General features: G+C 41.5%; 1 protein-coding gene across 1 annotated transcript in view; it reads right to left on the bottom strand.

Moving 5' to 3' along the window:
* Nucleotides 1-26,637, bottom strand: part of FER1L6 (fer-1 like family member 6) — a 155,112-nt gene that overhangs the window by 19,943 nt on the left and 108,532 nt on the right. The window contains exons 26-37 of the mRNA XM_058275995.1: nt 25,419-25,645; nt 23,771-23,893; nt 22,573-22,612; nt 21,265-21,368; nt 20,100-20,231; nt 19,144-19,269; nt 15,968-16,095; nt 9,360-9,530; nt 6,888-7,048; nt 4,909-5,051; nt 2,688-2,776; nt 1,527-1,625 (exon numbers count right to left, since the gene is read on the bottom strand). Coding sequence (XP_058131978.1) covers nt 1,527-1,625; nt 2,688-2,776; nt 4,909-5,051; nt 6,888-7,048; nt 9,360-9,530; nt 15,968-16,095; nt 19,144-19,269; nt 20,100-20,231; nt 21,265-21,368; nt 22,573-22,612; nt 23,771-23,893; nt 25,419-25,645 — 1,543 coding nt within the window. The remainder of the gene's footprint in view (nt 1-1,526; nt 1,626-2,687; nt 2,777-4,908; nt 5,052-6,887; nt 7,049-9,359; nt 9,531-15,967; nt 16,096-19,143; nt 19,270-20,099; nt 20,232-21,264; nt 21,369-22,572; nt 22,613-23,770; nt 23,894-25,418; nt 25,646-26,637) is intronic.

Below are 26,637 nucleotides of genomic sequence, written 5' to 3'. Positions count from 1 at the left end.
CAGGGATCCCAGAGAAGAAACAGCTTTTGGGTGTAAGATCAACATTTTTGTTTTAGACTTAGTTCATTTTTGAGGTGCTGCTTGTGAGAAATCCAAGTGGAACAGGACTTTGGAAGACTGAAAATTAAGATGGTAATTGAAGCCATTGGTTATTCAAGTCATTTTATTTTATTTAAGTGAAACATTGGATGAAAATAGTAGAGAGAGAGAAGAATGTAAGATGAGAAGACAGCATAGTGAACTCTTTAACAGCTAGATTGAGGGAAATGAGCCATCAAAGGACACTGAGAGGTAACCAAAGGGGTAGGAAGAAAACCAGAAGAGTATGTTGCTACAGAACATAAGGCAAGAAAGTGTTTCAAAAAGAAGTGGTCAGCTATTTTCAACAAATGCTCCTGAGAGGGCAATTAGATAAGGACTAATTTTAAAACTTCCAGGACCATTGGATTTAGCCACATAAAGAGCACTGTCAAATTTAGTGAGAAAGTTTAGTGGCGGGTGTTGCGGGCCAACGTCAGATTGGAGTTGAGTAAGAAGTGAATGAGAGGGGAAGAAAGGATGAATGTGAATATGAACATCTCTTTCCATGCATTCAATGAGCCAGAGCACTGAAAGTCCCAGCCTGAACTCTTCCATATCTTGAGCCATGGTAAAAACCTCTCTTTATTGGATGGATCTTTTCTCAATTAGTGATTAGACAACAGTTTCAGAAGATCTTAATTCTGTTTTCAAAAAACAGCTTATTTTGAAACATCACTCCTCTTTTGTAACAATTAAACTTATTCTGGTATTCTTATCCTGAGACATGAGAATTTTGAACTACCAGATATGCTTTGACTACCAAATGTGTTATTAATGTGGATTTTGAAGAAAGGGAGTTTCTTGTTTGGAGAAGGCAAAGAGATAACAGCTTGAGGCTTGGGTGAGTTATACTTCTTCTAAGATGAGTTTTACCCTAGGGTACAAGCTTAAATGACTTTTGCTTCTGATTCTCTACCATCACAATTCCCTCCCTGACTAGAGGCTAAAAGGAAGCAGACAAATAGATTCTATGTCAGAACCAAGATGTAGGAGAGAGATTGGCATCTTTTTTAATCAATAAAACTAGCAAAAAAGGTCTGAAATTTAGCTTTTGCTTTAGTATTGTAATATGCTAAACACTTAATCTTTCATCAACAGCACTTCATTTCTCTACTTCCTTCAGATTTAAAAGGTGGAAGATGCATTTTGAATGTCACTCAAAAAGTTTAGATAACCAACATTTAACTGAATTATAAGTTTGCTTATAATTCAGTTGCTGAATAATAAGATTGCTAACAGAAAATATTTTCATAAGATAGTAATTCTTAGAAAAATGACCAAATAAGAAAAAATATTTGATAGAAAAAGTGACCTTGTCTAACAAAGTGGTGAACTCCTTTGTGGGGTATTGGCTGGAGTATCTTCCATAAGTATTAGATTTGATCAGAGATTAATGAGGCAAGGATGGGAAAGAAAGGGAAGATGGAATTTGTTGATGCTCTTACCCTTTAACATAAATATCACTTGATTTTTGTCCTGTGAAGATGTTCTCATCCTCTAAAATGACATCTTCAGTATTCCAAATGGTCACCCTCAATTCATACCTGGGAAAGGGGAGGCAGCATTGCATTAGCTTGAACATCTTGAAGGCCGAGTCAACTGGCATCCGTGCGATCCTGGTATTGCCTTAGAGTCTGTAAGTTCCCCAAGTTTGTCAAACTCAAAAAGACTCAAGGTCTTGGTTCCATCAGAACCAAGTGTCCCAGCTGGAGACCTCATAATCACTGAGGACATGTATGAGCAGTTCCTCTATCCATTAACCAACATTTTTTTCAGATAAGGAACTTTAAATTCAGAAACCTCTACCATAAGACATGGGCCACCGTTTCAACCACTGCCACTGTCACTGTTGCTACCACCCACCCCTGATGTACCTGAGCAGGTAGAAAGTGAGGTAGGATTGATTATCAGGTGCCAACTGACCAATGTAACCAATCAGATACCACATCAAATATCATGATCTTTGAGTATGTCACTGTGGCAGTTTGATATTGTTTATGAATTCCAAAAATAGATATTGGATTATGTTTGTAAACTGGTCTATCCCTCCAGGTATATTAGATTATGTTTGATTCAGAGGTTTCACTTTTACTTGATTAAATAATGATTAACGTTTTAATTGGGCCACGTCAGCAGGACATTGCATCCCCCACACTTGGTAGGCGAGTACTCACAGAGAAGGTAGTTTAGAGTTTTTTGAACTGGAGCAAAGGAAGTAAGCACACAGAGGAGGAGAGCTGCTGAGCCCAGAGAGAATTGAGCCCCAGGGAGAGAGAGACAGAGCCAGTCACCTGAGAGTCTATAGCTGGCCTTGTGGAGAGAGCAGTGCAACTGAGTCTGGAGAGAAACAAGCCCCAGGAAGAGAGGAACCTACAAAGCCTGAACTCATGGCAGACGTTGGCAGCCATCTTGCTCCAACACGTGGAAACAGACTTGAGGGAAGTTAACTTATGCTTTATGGCCTGGTAACTGTAAGCTCCTATCCCCAAAAAATATCCTTTATAAAAGCCAACAGATTTCTGGTATTTTTGCATCATCACCCCTTTGGCTGACTAACACAGTCACCACGTTCTCTTCTGTTAAAGATGAGATTTCAGCTGACTTACCCTTTGGGTTGTCTAGGTGAAATGTCAACAGGAGGTCCAGGCTGAGTCATGTCTTTGGGAAACATGTCCACCCACATCTGCAGGCGGCCCTTGTTAAGAAAAGAAGACCTCCTTTAGCTTTGGGAAGAGGAAAGGGGAGGACCATGGACAATTAGTCCAATTAGAGTCAATTAGTTTCACAAGATCCCTCTACTAGGCTTTATAAATGTTTAGCATATTTGTTGTCAAAGACAGAACTTAAATCTTTATTATGAATTAATAAGATCATAAATTAAGGGCAGAAGAAAGTAAGCAAACCTTTATTGAGCACCTAGTCTTTGGTAGACAAAGTGCTATGCCTTTGACACAAATTATCTCTAACTCTTGCAATATCCTCACTGGGCAGATGCTATTATTCCTCTGATAGATGAGAACCCATCTTGCCCATCCTTTCACAGCTAATAAGTAGCAGAGTCTGGATTCAGCTTGGTCTGTTGACTCCAGAGACCCTGCTATTTGCACATACTTTCCAGGATTTAAAAGATGATAACACAATCTGACAAAATAATCACACTTGATTGTTTTCATTGTAGCTTAACTTTCATTGTGATTTTTAGTGCTCACCCAACCATGCTTCTATTTTACACATAAAGAAGCTGAGGCTCAGAGAGGTCAACAAAGTTGGTGAAGTTCTGTGGCCAATTAGTGAGATTAGTGTCACCCATTGCCTTGTACTCCATTTTTCAGACTTTGCCCTGTTGCAAAAGACTTAAAAGGCCCTTGTGGTGAGAAGGCCCAGTGGGGTCCATGCTCAACTGTAGTATATATTTTAAATGCTCTTTCAGTCCAGGCCAGGCAAGTGATTTATTAGAGATAAGATGGTTAGAGGAGATTTTATACAAAGGAGGTGAGTTTTCACCACAACATGCAAGATATGCAGATTTGGATGAGGGAGGGACTTTGTCTAGGAAAAAAAGGCTTTCCAGGGAAAGGGACAACATAAGCAAAGATTTATCAATTGGAAAGAGAAAAACCAACTCAATGGAAGACTACAATCCCAGGGGGAAAAGGGATTTATTCCCTAAAGATGCTTTTATTTTCACCCTTAGTTAAAAAGTCATTGCCCACAGGCAAAACAAAGGGTCCCATTAACCAAAAGATTTCAGGCATCCAATAATGCATTTCAAGGACCAATCATATGCATTTATATTGGATAGTGGTTTATCCTGCTAAGATTCTTCCACACTTGTTATCACTAGGTCCATACCCCAACACTGCTGGGAAAGCAGGGCAGTGTTCCTTCCCCCATAGCTATAGAGCTCATAGACTTTGCCCAAGTTACACAGTGAGTGAGCTCAGAGCTGAGACCAGTCTCAGCTTGAGGTTATATGCAGAGCGTGGGCTATGGACTCAAATCCCAGCTCTACTTCTGGGCAACCTTGGAGGAATTACTTAAGCTCTCGGGAACTCAATTTCTCCTTCTTACAAGCAAGAATCATAATAACTAGATCATGAGGCTATATTAAGGAATTAAAGTGCCACCAAACACCCCTGCTTCCCATGGAGATTTCTAGTGTCTGCCCCTGGTACCAGCTTAATTATTAACAGTGCCTTCTTTCACTCACAAAATGGTCCCAGTTTGGTAAACAATTATATGGTCATCCTAATTAGGTGAGGTAATTTATGTAAAGGGGTCTTAGTGAAGTTTATCTTTTCTTCTCTTCTGACTCCTCATCCAGCCCCTAGTAGTTTTGCCTGTGCAGGTTCTTCTTGCCAGTTCACAGTAAGCCTCAGTCGTCTGCTCCTCTTGGAAAACTAGTGGGCTGTGTGGTTACTGTTAGTGTTTGGGTAAAGACTTGGGCATAGTGGATGGGTTTTGAAGTTTCTCAAAAGAATTTGATAACTCAGATCCTAAAAAGGAAAAGGCATTAAGTCCAACTCTGACTCAGCACTGCTGATAAGTTGGGGCCAGATAATTCTCTGTTGTGGGGGCTGTCCTCTGAGTGGCAGGGTGTTTGGCAACATCCTTAGCACTTGTCCACTAAGGGTCAGTAGCAAAGCCCCTCCCCTCCAATTGTGACAATTAAAAATGTCTCTAGACACCGTCAAATGTCCCTTGGATGAAAAATCACCAGTGGTTGAGAACCTTTACTCTAGGGCACACAAGATTAACTTTTAGGGGCAAGTCACATTTCTTGGGGTTCGACATTCCTTTTGGGGCCAGAACCCTCTTGCCCACTACCTGCTCCATTCCCGGCTTATCCTTGTGGTACAGTGGCCGAGTCTCTATGTGCTCAGGAACCAGTTTACACCCGACCTCCGGGACATCCTCCCAAGAGTGCAAAACCTTCAGGGCCAAGTGCTCATACGACTCCACTGTCTCATCTGCATGGAAGAGAGAAAAAGAGAGACTTGGGGGAGGCGTACATCCCTGTCCAGGAGACAGTGATGGGGCTGTCAGATGCATTTGTAAATACGCCCCTAAGGATAATTTAAATATGCTGAGGAGCAGGAAGAGGAAAAAGAAAAAGAGGGACTGGAAAGAGGTCGGGGTAGAGTGACAGTAGAGGTAGATGAGATGGGGAGTTCGGAGTGAGGGAAATGAGATGCGTCCACAGGAGGACCTACATTCACCCCGTGAATCAGAGTCCCCAGAGTTTACAGTCACAAGCTTGGTTTCGAGGTACTGAACATGGTATATTTCCTCGGGATCTGAAACTGTTTGCCAACGCTGTAGCCTGACAGGGGCCTGGGAAACCAAAGGTGGCCCCAAACAAGGTAGTGAAATGTGCACAATTATGTGTTTATGCTTATGCTGCCCTTTGGAAGTTTCCCTCCTACCAGTACATGCTCTCAGGAAAGGATCTATGATCCGTCGTTTTACCAAAGCAGGGCATTTGAATTTGCCATTTGAAATCAACACTCCAGAAAAACTCAAGCTTCTTTAGTTCTCTTGCTCCATTCCTCCCTCTCCTCCCCTCCCAACCCTTTATCTCTTCTCTCGCTCTCATTCTTTCAATCTTTATCTTTGTAGCTTATAAAACTGTTCATAGTTTTTTTGAGGATTTGCTAAGGAATAAGCACAATCATGAATCTTTTCTATAATTCATAATAAAAATTACTGGTAGAAACACAAAATATGACAAAAATTATTAGAAGAATAAAATCTTTTTGACAAAATTTAGAATGGCCAGATTTAATGTAGGAAAATTAAAGGAATTAAATTGGCTTAACAAATTTTAATGTGAAAAATATTTTTCTCAATAGAAGTTCATCAATGTCATTAATATAAATTCATCTAAATATCAATAACTGCACAAAAGACCATTGAAAATGTTCTTGGTGTCAAAATGGCAAGGTATATTAGTCTTAAAATGATTGATCTAGTGGCCGTGTCAAAACATCTTGTACCAAATCTTTAACTGGGCTCTTTGCACCATATATAAGGCATTTTAGCTATCAAATGGAGAGGAGTGACAGTACAAGGATTTTTCTGCAGCATTAAAGTAAAGTAATTGTGGCTTTTTTCTTATCCTAAATTTATGGGAAGCCTGTCTAGGATCTTCATGGCATGCCCCATTTTGCTCATATGAAAAATCTCTTGGGGTTGAAATTGGAGAGCAAATTGATATAACATTTATGGAGGGTAATTTGGGTTGTGTCCAATTATTTATATTATATAATTTTCCTTTTAAGGTTATTGCCTATCTTCTGACAAAGTAATTTTGCTTCTGTGATCTATAGAAATATCAGAAATATGTAAAAATATGCATAAAGAGGTTGTCACTATAAAAAATGGACACAGTGAAAATATCTAAAAATAGGGGGTTGGTTAATAAATAATGGCATAGCCATAAAATGGAATATTAATCAAATTTTCAAGGAGCAAAGGAGTATTGTCATGATCTACTGGAAACAGAAAAAGGAGGGTACAAAACTATACCAATTCTGTAAAAATGTAACACTTCGCGTGCATGCACACACACACACACACACACACATACCACAAAGACTGCAGGAAGACATACCAGCATGGTTATCTCTGATTTGGGGGGATAATAACTGATTTTCACTATTCCCTTTATTCTTCCATATTTTCTTCCCTGAGTATATTTTACTTTTACGATTAGATGACCCACTGTCCCCTCCTTACAAATACCACTAGAAGCAAGTATTTTTTTTTAAAAAAGAACATCATCAGGACATTTTGTGGGGAGTTACCAGTGTCCTCTTCAGTAAAGACCGTTTTTCCAGAGAAGACCTGGTTTCCTATCCGTATTTTCCCAGGGTGAAAGTAGGGTCCATCCAGCTTGTTGTCTCTGCAGAGCTTGGTGAGAATGTCTGTGGGTTTGGACGTGTCTCTCCAGGCGTTGTATCCTTCTCTGAGGGATGGAGAAAGGACAGTCATGGAGAGGGCTGGCTCCTGCCGGGACACGCTTTGAGCTCGCTCTCAAGGGCTGCCCAGGCATGATGGGTGTGGTTTCCACCAGATTTGAACTGGCCATCTTAGACACTGGGAACTATTTTGTTTTAAACTTCTTTTCATCTCTTCTGGATACTAGACTGATCTAGTCAAATATTCTACATATATACACCTTGCCTGTAAGGCAAAACTTCAACATTAAAAAACCTTTGTGGCAGTTTTTGCTTAGTGTTCTGTCTCTAGCAGGATAACTAGCCATTGGCTTTGACTTATTCTAAGAGGGAAGTCCAGCTCATCCTTTCCAACTCTCTTCTTTTCTCCTTTTCTCTCTGCCCCACCCTCCAAATCATATTATAGGCTGACATCACAGGCAACAAGTCTTGATGTGATGTTTCTCTAATCAGTGAGTTTTCCTGGTGGTGAGTATCTAAATCTTCCCAACTCCCTTTCCAACTAGCTGTTGGCTAAAAATTATGGACTTAACAATGAAATTCTTGCTAAGAACCAATGGCCAACGAGACAAGTTTGGACGTCTCTGCTCACTGGGACACAGGATTCATCAAAATTTAACTTGTTTAAGCATTTAAATAAGTCAAAACAAGGCTCATAAAACAGAGCAATAAAGTAGCCTTTCTACATTGTTCCAGGAGACGAGGAGCCTGTCTCATCCTCCAGCCCCAGGGGGAGTCACATCCAGGCCTCCCCAGAAATAGGCATTACCGGTTTTGTTCTTTTTTAGGAGGTACTGGGGATTGAACCCGGGACCTCGAACAGTGAAGCAGGCACTCAACCACGAGCTACCCCTCTCAGTGAACAAAGGTGCACCTCTCCCGACTACATGGTCCTGCTCACGGGCAGTAAATTCGGAACAAAGGATGCACCTCCTTTGCCTCTTTTCTTCCTTTGACCTCAGAGCAAGACCAGCAAATCATTCTCGGAACAGTACCAGCACAGGTGCTTGGAGGGAGGTGGAAATACCCCAGGAGGCTTTTATCTTTACTAGAATCCCCACACCAGATTTCTAGGCATAGGGAAGATGAGGCTAGAAATAGAGACTTGCCTAAAACTCATGCCATGGGTGAACTAGATGCTTGGACTCTGCTAATGAGATTGTAAATTGGTACAAGCCTTCTGGGGGTCATTGGGACATATATATTAAAAGTCCTTATAACGTGCATTCCCTTTAGTTCATTCCAGTCTATGGATGAATACCAAGTGAGCTATCAGAGAGGTGTACAATGCTTTTCTTGTATGAGAAGGCTCATAGCAGCATTACTTATGCAAGAAAAAAGAAATAATATGAGCCCTAAAGTTCAGGCAGGTAGATTAGTAATAACATTTTATAATAAACTTAAATGATGGAATACAATAAAACTATTAAAGAAAATTTTTCAAAGACGATTTAATAACATGATAAAATGCTATTGACATAAGGGGAAAGGCAACAAGCAGGTCATAGACCTGCATGGATACTGTGAGTCCAACTTTCAGGAAAAATACACAGAAAAAAAATACAAAAGAAAATACACAATAATTTTTACATTAATTATCTCTGGGTGGAATGATCTGAGAATTTTTTTGTACTTTCTATGATTTCTAAATTTTATACAATGAATATGTATTATTTTATCTTCAGGAAAAATATTTTTAAATTATACGTGAATGTTTTATATTTTCCTGGCTGATATTTGGAAGAGTGTTTTTTTCCTCTCAAAATATCAGATACAACATACTTAAAAAAATAAAGTTAGTATTCTATATTTTAAAATTAAACAATTCAAAAAAGACTGAGTGTTGTGGCCCATTCTCCCCTTCTTTGTAAAATGGTAGTATCACCTCAATGGGTTGTTGGGAGAAATGAATGAGATAATTCATGTAAAACTCTTAAGACTGTGCTTGATATATTTTAAGCATTACCTATAATTCACTGAGATATTAGCATTTGAATTATAGTAATCATTCTTCTTCCAGTATCATTCACAGCTGGAAGTTCCTACACCAGACCCAGCTGGTTGAGCAAATACATACAGTTTAGCCTTGTCTCTGGAAGAACCTGCTGTCATAAACCAGAGCTGTCTTCCCAACCCCAACTACTTTGATGCGCTGAACAGAGTTTCTGCAAACCAGCCCTGCTGACGTGGAGCCCATGTGAGATATAAGAGCTGAGCCTTGTCTCGCCTTCCTAGAGCATGGACAATGCGGCCACATCATTAGAGCCCTGAAGGCTGTGCCTGGAACACAAGAGTGGCTCCACGGGAGAAAGGACTTACATCTCATACTGGCTCTGCAAACCACAGATGGCTCGGTGTTTGCTGTAGAAGCGGTTCTCCAGGTCGATCTTGGTCTCACCAATGAGGTCGTCTGTCCCAATTATGTCGTGGTCATAGATCAGGACAGAGAGCAGAGTCTCCATCGGGAATGTGGCCTGGATCTCAAATGACCTGCAGCCAAGCAGAGGTTTCAGGAGTCAAAAATGATCGGTGATAGAGGAAACTTTTCCCCGCTTTGCTTTTAACTAGCCTATGATTCATAGGAACACACTAAATGTTCAGCAACTCAGTTACTATTTAGTGGCTATTTATTTGGTTTAATTTTGCAAGGTGGCACCAATTTTCAATTCCCTTGCCAACTTCCAATAGCCAATAATCTCCCCTTGCATGGACAATGCTTTGCAGTCTTCAATTATAGTGACAGCATGATGAGAGAGAAAATCCTTGGGTTTTGGTTTCAAACAGGGTTGATTACCATCTTGGTTTTGAATTTGCATTCCGTTATGTAACTTTGGGAAAATTATCAAATCTCTCTTAGCTTCCAATGTGTAAATGGGGATAAACATGTCTTCTTTATAATATAGTATAGTGGTCAAGTGTGATACTATTTATACAAAGCACACATTTTGCTGCTGGGCACTGTACCATTGCCCAATCAATTGCTATTCCCTTTCCCATTCATTGTTTTATCAGAGAAAGCCAGCTGGGCTTATTTTAAACAACAGCTATATTGAGGATGGAAAATTATAAAAATATAGAATTGCAGGACTGGAATGCTGTCTTTATAGATTTGGAACCCATTAAAAACAGAGTCCTACCTTTTAAATCTTTGCATTGGTGCAGGTTGCACTGGGCTTGCCAAAAGTAGACACTTAATAAATATTTACTTGAATTGTAAGGGACCTTAAGAACCACTAAATCCAATCCCTTCATTTACAGATAAGGAACTTGAAACCCAGAGAGCACCAGTGCCTTGGTCAAGGTCACAAATCAGGCTGAACGGTGATAGGAACTAATTGCCTGACTAGTTGCCTGCCATGTCCTTTCTATGGCATTGTGCCAATGCAAAATGTCTCGGGAAGAGCAGTGCCATTGACTTTCCTGTGACAATGGATTTTCCATGTCACTGAGTTCCTGCATTAGAGCAGACACCTGAGAACGAATGATTGACTGGAATCCTACATCTTAGAGAAATATTTCCATTAAAATAAAAACAAGGACGCAGCAGGTTTTCCCGTCTGCTTGGGCTCTGGCAGCCCTGGGACAGGCTAGGGTAGGTCGACTTGGGAGCAAGAGACTGACAGGAGGTGGGGAGCAGGGGAGAATGGTGGGTTATTATTTCCCAGCACTTCCACAGGCCTGTCTGGGCTGCTGCCCTCATGGTCAGAGTCACTGAGCCCTGACACTTGCTCTCCAGCATGGAAGGGACTGCAAGCACAGCATTGCCCGGAGGCCATGAAACCTCCCCGGAGAGCGAAAAGCGGAGATGCCGGTCAGATGCAGTGAACGTAGCTGACTGCAGTGGGCCAGAGATACAGCTGCACAGCGAAGCGATTCGTGTGTTGTTCCATCTGAAGACAGAGCATTGCCTCCCTGGGGTTCCAAGATTTGAACTCCAAGCTGTAATTGATATTCTGGCGGCGACTTATGAACCACGGCTGCCATGGAGAAAGGGCTTTTTAAGTGCTTAATTGCCCCTGGCAACCATGACAGAGGATTCAATTGCTCTAGTCCATCTCCCAAAGCTGTGGGTTCACAGATCAACCTTTCCTGAGTTGTAACTGGAACTGACATTAAAGGAGTTACCAAAAGAGCCCACCATGGTTAGACTTCCAGGACAAACCTAGGCTTGTTCTGACCGTGTGTCAATGAGATACTATCTAGAGAGGCAATGAGAGTTTGGGAAAAGATAATGCTTCATGAAAAGGGCAAAATCTGCGCCTTGGTGAAAGCATGAAGCAATTGCAAGCCTCAGAGCAAAGCTGGGTTCCCATTCGTTTATTCTTTTATTTACTCATTTGTTCATTTGACATTTATTATATACCCACTGTGTGTCAGGTACTGCAATTATTTAAAAAACAAGGAAAAAAGGTTTTTGTTTTGTTTTGTTTATTAGAGAAGTTGTGAGCCTACAAAAAAATCATGCATAATGTGCAGAGTTCCCGTATATCACCCCTGTACCAACACTTTACATTGTTGTGGAACATTTCTTACAGATTATAAAAGAACATGATCAGAGCATTACCACTAACCATGGACCCTAGCATACCGTTGGTATATTTTTCCATATACCCTGTAGCAGTTTGATATTTTAATGAATTCCAAAAAGAAATATTGGATTATGTTTGTAAACTGATCTTCTCCTCTGGGCATATTAGATTATATTGGATTCATAGGTTTACTTGATTAAATAATTATGTAAACCTCTTTTGCCAGATAAAAGACATGGCAAAGGACAGAGTTAGGGGTTTTCAGTGTTGGACTTTTGATGTTGGAGTTTGATGCTGAAGCCTTAAGCTGGAGCCCCAGGAAGTAAGCACACAGAGAGAAGAGAAGCCAGCCCCAGGAAGGGAGGAACCCAGGAAGCCTGAACTCTCACAGACATTGGCAGCCATCTTGCTCCAACACGTGAAAATAGACTTTGGTGAGGGAAGTAACTTATGCTTTATGGCCTGGTATCTGTAAGTTCCTAACCCAAATAAATACCCTTTATAAAAACCAACCGATTTCTGGTATTTTGCATCAGCATCCCTTTGGCTGACTAATACACACCCCCTATTATTAATACTATGTATTAATATTGTACATTTGTTATAGTTCATGAGAAAACACGCTCATATTTGTTCTGTTAACAATAGGCCATCTTCCACAGTTCACTGTGTTATACAGTCCCATGGCTTGTACATTCTATCCAAAGTGTACACTCAGTGGCTCTCACTTTCATCACAGAGGTCTGCATTTTTGTTTGTTTTTTCTTTTCTCTTTTTATTAACTAGGAGTTTGACTGGTTATCTGGGTCAGCAGCCTTGGAGGGGATTTCCAATTTCAAAAGATAAAGCGGAACCTCAAGAAGGAATTCAAAGATGAAGCAGGGCATGGATTGTTGGCTGTGAAGAGTCCCCAGGGCTTTCTCCATACAATTTTATCAATTTCTCCCCTTCTGTTTATTCCCTCAGTTACAAGTGTTTGACCAAAGATGTTGCTAGTGTCTCATTCACCACTAAAAGTTTCTTGTGTTTCATTGCCAATTTCATCCATTAGCTGAAGTTCAAGATTTTCATCATCTTATGCACACGGTTTTGTACCCTCAGTTGTATCATTTGTTGCTGCATAATAACATTAAGAGTAGAGAGATCTGACAACTACTGAGAAGTATTATGAACATGATTACAAGGATGACAAGGATCCTGCAGGAAATCTCCAAGCCAAGGTCCCCATGACCCTAGAAGCCAACCAAACACACTCAGATCAATCAGATTCAGGAGGTGTGTGTCATCTGATTTGGATGCTTCTCTAGCATGGGCTTCAGCTGTCATTACCTCTTAGTGAACATCCTCTGGACTGTCATTTATAAACATATAGTCCTGATTCCCCACCAGTGCACACACCTTCTTGGGAAGCCAGAATATAGTTTAATGCTCAACACTTTTGTAGATTCATCTTGTGAAGTTCCAGTAGTTCATCAGCTAGTGACCTGATGACCTGCCCTAAGTGGGAGATAGATTTCTCAACCTCTAAAGCTACCTCCCTATTACCATCTGAAATCTTATAGTATATCTTTCAACACTGGTGAGATCTGCCCCCATGACAAGAGAAATCATACCCGGAAGGTAGGTAAGGCAGAGAAGAAAATGGCTAAATAGAGGTGGCAGGTATGCAGGCAGCATTATGGACAGGATGTTGTAAGTACCCTTGTTTGGAGAAAAGCGAGTAAGGAAGCTCTCCCAGAGAGGACATGTTAGGCAGGACAGGAGCACAAATAGGAGGTCTCCCTGCTCCAGATACAGGGAACTTCTAATCTCAGCCACCTGACCCCCAACTCAAAGGACCATGCACCTCTCCTTTAGTGTTCATCACATAAGCAATTTTATAGTTGTCTAAGCTCATGCCTTCCACATGAGTCTCTAGTTTCCATATAAACAGGGCTGTGTCATCTCTGTTCCTGTCCAGTACATGGCAAACAGTCTGTGCCCGAATGGCTGCCTGATTGGAAGAAACCAGCATTGGCCAATCACTCACAGTCCTGCCACATCACATCCACTCTGGACTTTGCACCTGCTACTCTCTGAGAACTCCCACCCCTTGCCCACCTCAACCTGCCCAGGATGGTCCCATGTGTTCTCACAGGACTGGCCACATGCTGATAACAGCCCAACTAGTTGATTTTCTCTCTCAGTAGTCACAGGAGTCTTGAAGATACAGAGTGTGGCTTGGTTGCTGCTGTGTCCCAGAACCCAGCAGTGTCTGACACATGGTGGATACTAAAGAACTGTGAGTAATGAATGAAATTCTCCAGGTAAATAGAAAAGGCAGCCATGACATGGTGAGGGCACAGCCAGGGTCAGGGATGTGAATGAGCAAGGAGAGCTACACAACTGTTTCAGTAATCCATAGACTGGTCCTCGGGATCTCATTTTTCTTTATGGTTAATTATCTGGGCACCGGATAGTGGAAAGCATTCTGGGAAACCACGAGGGCCATGAGGAACTTCCAAAGCCTATAGGCATGTGTACGCAGAACTATGCAGAGTGACAGGCTGCCATTGAATCCCACTGACAACTGACTCAAGTTTCATTCATCCGTCCATCCATCCATCCATCCACTTATCCCATGATCTATCCATCCATTCATAAATCCATCCATCCATCTGTTTACGCATTCTCAAATATACTAACTGAGCACCTGTCCTAGGTGCTGGAGATCTGGCAGTGAGCTTACTGCAATGAGGCTTACGTTCTAGTGGGGAGAGGGGAGACAGGCAATAAACACATAAACATATCAATACACATCAGAGGCTATGGTGAAAAGTAAAGGAGGGTTAGGTGCCAGAACATCAGGGTGGAGACTCTGACATCTTCATATGAATATCAAAGTGGCAAGATCCATGAAGGGGGAGTCCCAGGGCCCCTGGGTCTCTCCCCTGGAGCACTACAGGGCTTAGCAGAGAAATTTTGTTTCTGAGCAACAGTCAGATACACCCAACAAATGTGAAGTCCACACATGGGAGTCTTCTGAAAGAAGCTCTGAAGTGCCAGAGGTGGGAGGGATAGACATCATCCTCTTCTTTGGTTTTCCATGACCATAACATGGGGGTAATAAAACCTATTGAATTCATGGCACTGTGAAAATAGCTAGCAAAAAGTGACTGCAAGGAACTTGGTAAAATGAAGCACTAGTTACATAAATGGTGGATGATGATAAAGGTCATCTGTAGATGCAGGGAAGCAAGGGTAAGAGTTCCTGGCAATGTCATCTTAATCATTCTCATTAATCTGAACAGGCAAGATCATTTATTGTCTCATTTCCTCAGGAGTAATAAAATGTAAGAGACTGGTGCTGATCAAATATTTGAAGGTCTAAAGAGATCATCAACATGTAAATGCATTTAAATGAGGCTGATGGAGATAAGATCCCATGCTCCCAGTTACTCAGGAAAAAAATGAAATACACTATAACGTATCCATTGTTAAATGATGATCAAGGGGGAGGAGAATGAAGCCAATGTGTTTTGCGAATCTACCCTGTGCTAGCATGGACAATATGCTAAGTGCTACACACATTTAATCTTCAAAAGGATTCTGAGAGTTAGGTGTCACTCTTGTTGCTTTACAAATGAGGGAACCAAGGATTCGAGAGTTCAAGCTGTCTGCATAAGATTACACAGCTTGTGTATAGCAGAGCCAAAGCGAAACCTAGGTCTGCTTAGCTCCAAACTCAATGGTAGCCACGGGCAGAAACTCAGAACTCTTCAGGGTCAAGCCAGGCCTACGAATGTGTGACACACTCTAATATAAGACAAAATGGGGGTGGTAGGAGAATGCCTTGCCCAGCGAAGCATACACAAATGCAATGGTCACAATATTTAAAACCATTCTGCAGAAAAGCAAAGTACTGGGGTGACCTCAAGGTCACCTCAAATGAGCTGTAGGATCTAAGGGTAGAAAAATCCTTTGGAAGAAGAAAGAAGACCAAACTTCTGGCCCCTTCTTGTCCACTTAATGAGGTGTGTACGAATTTGAATACGTTTCTTAATCCCTCTGGGCCTTGGTTTGATTTGGAAATCTTCCACATTTCCAAAGGCAGTAAGATGAAGCCAATGGCCTTTTAAGATGCATCTTAAATCAAAGGACTGGGAAGTCATTATTGGAAACCATGGGCCTAAAAAACTCTATAGACCACCAAATTCCAGAGGGGACCAAGGAAAGAATTCGGCCCTTCTCCATGAATGCATGTTTGGTTGGCTGTTATCAAGAGCAGAAGTCAGCATTGAATCTCCTGCCATCATTTACCCAGAAACACACAACAAACACCCACCCCACACGTGTCTCAGAAACACAGCCAGAGCGGACACAAAAGGACCATACGAGGCAGCCTGCATGGCCACTGACCTTCCAAACACTGGGTTCAGTTGTTTGGGGATGTATTTGTCCCGGTCTTTGATTTCTGTTTTCCCGAGCTTGATCACAATATAGGGATCTGATTTGCCATCTGGATCAGCTGGGCTAAGATTAAATGCCTGGGGAGGAGAAAGAAAATCCATTTAGTCCAGCAGCTCTCAACTTAGACTGCATATTGGAATCACCTGAGAGCTTTGAAAAATACTGCTGCCAGAGTCCCTTCCCCAGATACTCTGATCTAGGTGGCCCTGGGCACTGGGACTTTCAAAAGGTCCCTGGATGACTCCAGAGTGCAGCCACAGCTAAGAACCACTGCTAGAGCTTCCCTTTTGCTGTTAACAGAAAAGTTACCAACTTTGCCCAAATTTGACTTTCTCTGGCACAGTGTAATGAGGAATACGCTGGGTCAGGAGGTGGAAGCCATGGTTTTGAATCCTAGTTTAGTTCGAACTAGTCATGTGATCTGTAAAATCATGGGGGACTTGGAAGGCCCTCTTAGAACAAGTGGTTTTGGAACCCATGACTCAATCAGTCTTGCATTAGTTCTGGCCAGTTGAGTAGTGCTCTGAGAGTGAAGTCTGATTCCAGAGAAGTTGAGTCTTAAACTCTCCATCAAAACAAATGCTTTCTGAGGAATGGCCAGGATAGGGGGCTGGTGAAGAGTGGTGTGGAAAAGATGTAGAAACTCTATAGAAACTAAAACTGAGTGAGAAAAAAAATCCCATTTCTCGGATTCTATCCTACAGAAAGAAGGGCATAAACATACAAAGCTACATTTTTAGGGATGTTCATTTAGAGTACATTTGATAGCCAAAAATTATAAATAGCCTGTATGTTAATTACATGGAAAGAAATGAAATCCAAAGTAGCTTCATCTGCCCTTCCTCTTTTACTCTCTATCACATCCCAATTTTAATGATGTGCATAGTAGTAGATGTCTCTGACATTCATCCCATTTGTTTGTGTTTCCTTGTTTATTCTTATGTTTATTTTCATTGATGTGTTTGCATAGGCATAGGAAAAGTTAGCTGTTTCTGGGGATGGAATTGCAGAGGTAGGGAGAATTGATTTTTTTCCTAATGAACTTTTATGTAGTATGATTTTCTTTTTTTGTTTTGTTTTGTTTTTAAATTAAAAAGATTTTTGAATTAATGTATTATTTATTTAATTATTTAAATCTTACTGTGAGGGAGCAAACCACACATTATCAGCCCTGCTAGGAATGCCGGTGAAAAGCACTGGCTACTCGCCGCTACCCAAGCAAACCACCTCTGATTCTGCATTTGGTGAAGTCCTTCCAGTCCTCAAGTTCCAGCCCAAGCCCTCCTTCCTCCACACTGCTTCCCTGACCTTTGTCTAGAGTGTACTGGACCATAAAAGGGGTGCAGTCATGATTTGCTGAATGAATAAGTGAACAAGGGGACAAAACCTTTCCCAATCTCCTGTAGTCCAAGGAAATTTCTCTTTCCCCTTCCTCCTGTTCATACTCTCTTTCTGGGTTCCTCAAACTGTGTCCCATAAAACCTTAGTTCCACAGGGTTTTCTATGGGGGTAGGGCGGGGGAGCAATAGGTTTAAAAATTAATATTGGGGGGAGTGACTGTAGCTCAGTGGTTGAGCTCCTGCCTCCCATATATGAGGTTCTGGGTTTAATCCCTAGTACCTCTCTAAAAAAATATATTTACATATTATATATATTTACATATATATGTAATATTCAGGATTCAACAGGTAAATAGGTTTCTTGGCTTCAGGAGTTCTCAGAGACTTGAATGTGCTAATGAGCTTAGTGAATCTCAGGGTTTGGAAAAAGGAAATGAACATTATATACAGCATTTCTTGAATTTATCTGAACACATAGACCTTTTCTTGAGGAAGTCTATTAATTATATCCTAAGACAACAGTGAACTCCAGAACAAATTTTCAGAAAGGCTAGTCTCAACTATTCTGTGGGCAGGTGTTTAATAATCATTGGCATTGTCAATGATTCTTTACAAGTACCTGTAACCTTTCCAACTAGACTGCGATTTCCTTGAGGGTAGAGACTGTGCCCCTTTCATCACAGCATCCCTAATGATTCGAGCATGCCTGGCACATGGTAATTGGTGGTGATTATGATGTTGGTGATGGTGATGGAAAAACAAGTACTGCATAATAGAAAGAGAACATTTAGTTTTCCCTTGAGTATTACAGAATAACTCATCTTTATGTTTTATTTAATCTGTGTTTCTAAAAAAAAGATATAGGTAATTTAAGCAAAGAGCAAAACAACATTACTGCAATCAAATAAGATTATTAAAATAAAGACCAAGGTCAGGAGATGGAAACAAATACATAAAAATACATAAAAGTTCATATAGTTACTTTTACTGAGTATCAAAGTCAGCCCAGACAATCAAGTAAAAAGTTTCCTAATTAAGGTTTTGTACTCTAATTGCCAGAAAGAGGGAAGGCTAGTGGAGATGAAGTCATTCTTGCAGTACATTTGAAATGAAATTTCTAACTGCAACAGTACAAAGGTGTGGTACATTGAATTGTGTGCACCAGTTTGGACATGGCCTTGATCTTGGCCCACGTTATGGTGGTGTGGATTCATTATAAATAAACTCTCTTCAAGATTTTATTTCAATTAAAATGTGACCCCCCTGTGTCAGGTTAGACTTTAATCTGGATTAGCAGGGTCCTTCATAGGCAGAGTAAAAGTCAGACAGAGGGAGAAGCCAAGAGAGGCCGCCATGTGCATTGCCATGTGACAGAAGAGCCAAGGACCAAGGATCACCAGTGGCCAGCCCTGGAGTGCCACAGTGTTTGGGAAGAAAGTATTGCCTTGCTGTTGTCTCAATTTTGGACTCCAAAATTGTGAGCCAATAAATTCTCATTGTTTAAGTAAACCCACTGTATGGTTTAACAGCCAAGAAACTAAAAACAAGAGGTAACGCTGTGAAAGAAGGATTTCACAGTGGCAACTGCACTGATCGACCCTGTTTCCCCCTCTCACTGTCTTGCCTGCTGGCTTCCTGATTTTTCCTTCCCAGCCATCAGCTACTGCAGAGAGCAAATAAAGCTACCTTGGAAGAATTTTCCCTGCCAGCCTGAGTGAAAACCAGGAAATGTCCACATTACCACCTAAACTTCAAGCCCCATCAGAGCAAACAAAGCCAGCTCACCGCGACAACGTACACCCTGATCAGGACCTTGACGGGGTGGTTAGGCGGGATCCCTTGCTGGATTCTCAGCTGCCCGCTGTCCTCGGTGCTGGAATCCTGCGGGCTTTTGTAGATGCAGAAGCAGCCCTAAAACAACCCATTGAAATGAGATAGTTATATGCCCCACCAAAACTAGGCAGGCCACAGTGCTGGGGAAACACCCACAGGCTGGAACCTGACCTCGGTTGGTCTACACTTGCCAGGTAGTTGCCCTTGGGAAATTCATGTAACGGGCTTGCATCGGAGCTTCTTCATGGATTTCCACATGAGGGGCATGAACAGGAACATCAGGTGGGAAATTCAGTGTTTCCTCCATTATCTCATTCAATCGTTACAGCAGTATCTCCATTTCCAGATGTAGCACAAGTAAGCATTATAACTCAGATTTAAACCCAGAGGGCAAAACTGCAGTGCTCAAGCTATTTCCAACACAACCCACTACGTCTAAAGGGTCCTCCAAGCAGTAGGTCCACAGTAAATATCATCAACTACGTTGTGAGGCTGACAACATAAATCTGCCAGATGAGGAGTTTGAGTTGTTTAATTAATTTAATCACCCAACTGATAGCACTGCGTAAATCATATATTTGCACCTAACTGACAGATTTTCATAAATCATATATTTGGGATGTTAGGAATGGGAGGAAAGGGCACAGTCTGTGTGGGGAATATGAAGGGAAATTCAGTGGTCCTTTTAGAAAAAGACTCTGTCTCCACCAGATTGAGTTCCAACCCACTTCACTGGCCCCAGACCAAAAATATTCCAAAAGACTGGGGTTAGGTCTTGTGGGGTCTTGAATAGAGATTAAAAAGTTCCCTTATACCCACCCCATACTACAATCCCATGAACTGAACTGAACCATGTCTGACATTATGGGCAGAGAGAAACAAATGAAAGGCTTAATGATGGAAAGTACCTTAAACTTTCCTATGACTCGGTCTCCATCAAGGCCATGGTCGTCTTCCATAGATTTGCCTCTGAAGAGCTCAAAGGTTTTCACCCAGTCTTGAAAATTGTTGAATTCGTTCTCGAGATCACCATCATATATCTTTAAGAGAGAAGACTGAGCTAGATGAAAGGAAACTGAGGATTGAGTTAATGAGAAATGCCAAGACTCTCCAATAACAGCCCTGACATATGCCCCTTGGAAAAACCTAAGAGGCTGCTGTTAATTTATCTTTGGCAAAATAAGAAACATGATTGGGTCAGCATTCCTAGACCTAACTACTATTCTGAAATTTGATTAATTTCAAAATTCCAAGAAGTAGAGCCAAGCTAAAATTTTAAAAATATAATACATATAGGTGTAAATATGACAAGCTTTCTATAGCCAATTGATAACCTTGGTTGTTGGACACAGACTAAAATATTTTGAGGAAATTCCAATCAATAAATATTCATGAAGCATCTAATTCTTAACAAATATAAAGTGATGGAACATTGGTTTTTATTTTAATTGCAGTTAGACATGAATTTTCCAAGTGGTAAATTATATAAACACTTTAGAAATGCAAAAACGAATAGAACTAAAAAAAAAAAAGGGAGAAGAAAAACAAAACAAAACAACAAAAGAAGTAAATTGAGTTTTAGGTTTGGTAATATAATTAGATTACTTATTCAAATTTCCTATCCAATTTGCTTATCTAGATACATATTTTTATACTGCCAATTCTCATATCCATAAATACGCCTCTAGCTAACAGCCTCTGGCTAATGTTAATATTGGTCTGACAGAACTGACTGTGGAGTTAAACATCCTTTTACTTAGAGTGTGTACCACCTGCCTAATGTGTCAAGCTCCGAGGGGTGAGCCAAGGGGAACGTGCACACTGTAGACTCCCTCACCAGGCACATTATGCTTCTTCATAATGTAAGAATGCAAAAATGAAAAATTAGCAAGCTCTGTTGTCTTTGTTGGCATGTTTGTTAAAGTGCTGTTTATTTCTCTGCAGTAATGATTAAAATGAGGATAGAATAAGTTGGTCCACACTTAAAGGCATTACCAGATGTGACTGAAGCTCTTACTGGACCCCCCTTGAACTTGCCACCCCTCCCTGACTGGGATGACCACGTGCACATACCTTCAAGGTAGCCAGGTTGGGGATTTCATCTTCTTTGAGTTTCTTCTTGAGCATCTTGTCTTTTTTCTTCTTTGGGGCCTCTTCTATGTTTACCACTACCTGGTCTGTTAGTTCCAAATCAAAGAAATGGTTAGACTTCATGTGGCTATTGAGATTTGAAGGAACAAAGCCAAACTGCCTCTTTCCCTTCACTCCGACATGTATCATGACCCTTCTTTTTGAAAAGAAATGACAGCATTTCACTGTAGGGTCACTATGTACAGTCCTACAGACAATGTACTGCAGACATCAGGGACTACCACTCAGATGTGCAAAGTGTGTGGATCCCCTGGCAAATGTGGGGCCTGTCCTGGTATATGTAAGAGCTGTCAGACTAGGCACAGGGATTGCCCAAAGTCACCCAACTAGTAAATAACACACCCAGGTTTGATTGACTCCGAAGCTTTAGATCTCATATCAGATACTGTTCAGGAACTTGAGAATCATCATGTTGAACATGCTGTTCGACAACCTGAGGTTCACATATATTAAGGGACTCACACAAAGTCACATACACAATTAGTGAGATTGCTCAGTAATTTTTGGGGAGCAGGTTCTGGAGTCCAATGGTCCGAGATAGACTCCTAGCCTTACTATTTTCTAGCTGTATAATCTTGGACAAGTTCCTTGACCTCTTTGTACTTGGTTTCATCTTCTGCAAAATGAGGACAATATCACCAACATCTTGGAGCTTGACCTTAGAATTCACTATGCTAATTACAAATGGTCTGAGGAACTGCGCCTGGCTCTCAGTTTCCTATTTCTGTCAATACCACCTGAGATAGCACTGGCTGCTTTTTGTTACTGTTGTTTTTAGGTTAAGACCTAGAGTTGGCTTGAACTGAGTTTGTGTTCATTTCAAATCCCAGGCATCTTTCATTTGAGCAACTGTCAAAGCAGATCTATCCAATCCTTATAAACTAATTCTGATTTTGCAACCAGGTCTCTGTACTCACCCCTGTTAAGTTTATTGTATTGGTTTTGGCTTGTTATCCCAGCTTGTTCCTATTTTTCACTACACTGTTTCAACATTAGGACTGTTAATAAAGGGATATGTGCCAGGTCAGTTTCAGCCCTGACCTGGAATCAGGAGGCCTGAGATCTGGTCCCAGTCCAGCTCAAACCAGCTACGTGACCTTTTTAAAGTCTTGTTATCTGCCTGAGATTTCTGCCCAAATTACTCATTTGAGAAATGAGGGTATTGAATTCTGATAAACCCTCCCCTGTCCTCCTATTTTACATCTAAATGTTCCTGGAAAAGTTACTTACCTGGATTGCCTTTTTTCTCCTTGGAATTGCTCTCCTTTGCCTTTTGAGAAAAGAGGGAGGTAAAACTGCTGAGATTGTCATGCCTAATTCATTAATCCTGACTGCTAACAGGTGCAATTCAATTATCTCTACTCTCTGCATTCAGACATGCCATTTTAAAAGAGCATTCAAACCAGCCCCCAAGTAGCCTCCAAAACAAAGCCTCACTGCAAATACCTGGGACCTAAGTGCAGTTAGACTTCCTTGATCTCTAAGTGCAGGCTGCTCTCAGGCGCTGGGACAGCACCCTCTCTCCTACTCTTTCTCCACCTCCCTGGAGCATCATCCAGCCTGCACCATGAGTTTTACCTACTGGTATGTTGGGTCAGGAGCAGGGAGTAGGGTGCTAAGCAGAGAAAGAGTTAAGGGCTAAGTGCTCAGCGGAAGTGGTAGTGTCCAACACAGAAAAGGAAAGGAACTTGGAGATAGGGAACAATAGTTTATTTATTTAACTATACTCAGCATTTGGGAAGCAGCCTCACATGAAGAAACCACAGCCTTTCAAAACGAAAGAATCTAGTCAATTAAATTTGATATCATCTGGCTAGTTTTCCTTCTCTTTGTTTACTTGGGGAATTGGTCACTTGCCAAACTTCATCGCTGAGCTTTGGCCTGATTTCCAGGCCTGCTTCCCATTGGCTCTCCAGTTCTACAACTTGCTCCCTTTCTTATTCCCTGTGTACAAGCCCCTGCCCTGACCATCTGTCAGACATTTCTAAAGCCAAGACCTTTGCCTTTATTTTGATAGTTACCCATGTGAACTTGGAATCCTGCTAGAGATCCAGGTATTCAACCCAGCTATCTTCACGTGTGCCCAAGGCCCCCTCACTGATATCCATCTATCCAGAGATCCTACTTCTCCTTGCTGAACCTCCCTGAGTCTGGATGGTAAGTACATCCTCCAGATGCCATGGTGGACTGAACCTCCTTCCAGCCTTTATAAGAGAATCCATGTCCCAAGTCAACTTTGTAATTCCAGGCTCCTCTGCAATTCCTGGTCCCCCCAGGCTTTTGGCCCCTCTGCAATGAACAGAACCAAACCTAACTAGGGCTTTGGCCAAGAGGAATTTAAAAGAGGGGGCATGGAGGTTTAGGGAGGTGGAGGGTGCTGCGTTTTCTTATTGAGGTCCTTGGCTCTCACGGCCAGGGGACATGCTACCTTCTGTGCTTTCTTCAGGGAGGCATAGTACTTGGACCACCAGTCGATGACGTTTTCAGCAGACTCATCAGCTATGGTCCTCTTCTTTCTTTTTGTAGACTTCCGGGAGGGTTTCCTGATATCCTGGCAAGGGACAAAGGAAGTGTCATTATTTGAAACCTCATTGAGCTGTCTGCCAGGGGCCAATCAGCTTACTGAGGAAGAGAACATTTAGGTGCTCCCTGGGAAGTGGGTGGAGGCATTGGTTTATAGTAGCAGTCTCTGAATCACTTGAACAGATTAAAGGGGAATACTCTATTCATCCATTCATTCTTTCAGCAAATATTTATTGAGCAGAAGTCAGGTATTGTATTTGACATTGGGGATGTAAGAATTAGACACAATCCCCACATTTAGGAAGCTTACAGTTCAGTAGACAGACATGGAACAACTAGGTACAAGACTGATGATACATCATGATATAATAGAAAGGGCATTAGCTTCAGACAGACCTGCATTATAAACCACACTGTTAACTGTACATTAAGTGATTAAATAGCTTTGGTGATCCTCAGTTTCATCACCTAGGACAATAATGCCTGCCCACTTCACAGTTGTGAGGACCAATTGACAGAGTACAGGCAAAGCCCCTTTGGCATCCTTCTGGTTTTGACAGGTGCAAATGAATGGCACCTATGACATAAGTGATGGGCAGCAGGGGTGGCGGTGGTAGAAGAAATACACATAAAGCGAAAAGGAGGCATTTGTGGGAAAGACAGTTGTCCTGTTGGAGGCTGTCTAGGTAAGACTCATCCTGTATCCATCATCTGTTCACTCTTCCAGACATCTATGGAGCACCTACTATGTGTCAGGCACTGTGCTAAGGGCAGAGTGTACAGATGTCAAAAAATCAACGCCAACCTTGTGGAGCTCACAGTTTTGTGGGGCTAACAGACACTTAAGCTGAGATTCCAGCATTAAGTGGCAGGCATGAAGCTCAAGGGATGGAGAGAATGTGGTGAGGGATTACAGGGGGTCGTGCTGAACGGGGATGCAATGGGAATAGACTGAGCAAATATCCACTAATTTACCTTACCCTGCTTTTTATTTCAGCCCTTACCAATCTCTGGGTAGGCAATTCCTTAAGATTTCCTTAAATCTGCCTCCTCTTTTAAGTTAATTGATAAACCCCAATTCCATACTCAAACTTTTTTATCTAGAAACATTAATCATAACATTGTTTAATGGTTCTTTATGTACTTGTCCATCTACCCTTCTAGAATCTAAGCTAATGAAGATGCCTTACTCCTCTTGAGAATCCAGAAAACACATCCTTTTGGTCTCATACACCTTGCATGTATTTGTGAACTAGCTCTGGATGAAGAGACCATCATCTTCCCAAGCTAAATAATCCAGAAGAGTTTCTTTCCAATAAATGTTATTGTCACATTTGACTAACACTTTAACTTCACACACATACCGACTTATCTGATCCTACAACAATTCCGTGAAGGTGGACTATTATCCTGTTATACAGATGAGGAAACTTGGAAATGTGAAGTTGTTTGCTCAGGAACACACAGCTAGTGGGTGAGAGGATTAGTACTCAGGGCCTCCTCTGTGAGCTCTAGTGGTGTTTGCAAATATAAAGAGGGAATTACATTCTGACCTTAGCTTTTCCATCTTTTGTTGGCTCGGGGGCTGCTGGTTTGAGTTTGGGCTCCAGCGTGGGGGATGAGTCAGGAACGTCAGCCAGGCTGGCAGGCTGAGTCTGGGCAGGGTCAGGCACTACTGTGGATGGTGCCTCAATATCCACATAGATGTGATCTGTGCGGGGCTCTGGGGAGGAGCTGAGGGGCCCGGAGGGCTCAGTGGTCATCGGTGAATCTGAAATAGCTGGAATGAAAGCAGGTAAGTTTTAACAATCAGACAACCAAGGCTGCAGGGAAGGGTGATCATTTTAGGGGCCCAATACTGGGAATTAGTTCTGAATTCAAATCTGGAAAGTTCCTAATATCTCTGAAGCTCACTTTTCTTATTTATAAAATACCTATCTCACTGGGGGGATTAAATGAGATGATAATGAAAAGTGACCAGTACACAATGGGTATTCAATAAACAGATGTTCTTATTATTGATCCCTTAGGATAATTTGATTCAATCATGGCCATCAGGATCATGAAAATCAAGGTTAAGGGCACAGGTCCCCTGTGTGGTTGTCTTCTCTTTCTCCAGAGGCCCATGAACTCCCCAAATATAGGCAGAACTCTAGACATATGAGTACATGTGCATGGCATGGAGTGGAGGTCAGTTCCTGGTTTCCATGAGATTCTTAACTGGGCTGTTGATCCAATAGAAAGGTTCTTTCTTGCCAAGGGTCCTCTTCCCTTCATTTTGTACTTTGGAATTCAGTACTTATGGACACCTCCCAATCTGGAGCCTTCACGGTTGCTGTGGGCTCCAAAATTTGTCTCCCCCAGTTGCTAACTTCTCAATAGTGAATTCAACAAACACTTATGGATGTCTACTCTGTCTTGGGTACAGAGACAGAGAGACCAGTGGGACAGAATAGAAGTTTCTGAAATATGCCAAGGATGTATGGAAACTTGATTTATGAGAATGTCGGCAGTACAAATGAATGGTGAGAGGAGTCACTGGTCAGTAGACTCTTTGGGGGGAAATGGTGCACAAGATGGAGAAAATGCAAGTGGATCCCTGCCTTAAAGCAGATCTAAATTGAAAAGTAAAACCATAAGGCTAATAGAAGAAAATGTAAGATAATATCATTGTGTGCTATGGGTGAGAAAAAACTCCTTAGACAAGACCCTTACAGTATAAACCATAAAGTTTAAAACATGGATGGACCCGATTACATTAAAATTAAGTTC

The sequence above is a fragment of the Dasypus novemcinctus genome, chromosome 14 (genome assembly GCF_030445035.2).
Source record: "Dasypus novemcinctus isolate mDasNov1 chromosome 14, mDasNov1.1.hap2, whole genome shotgun sequence".
NCBI classification, from domain to species: Eukaryota; Metazoa; Chordata; class Mammalia; order Cingulata; family Dasypodidae; genus Dasypus; species Dasypus novemcinctus.
This window is presented reverse-complemented; position numbering and strand designations above follow the sequence as displayed.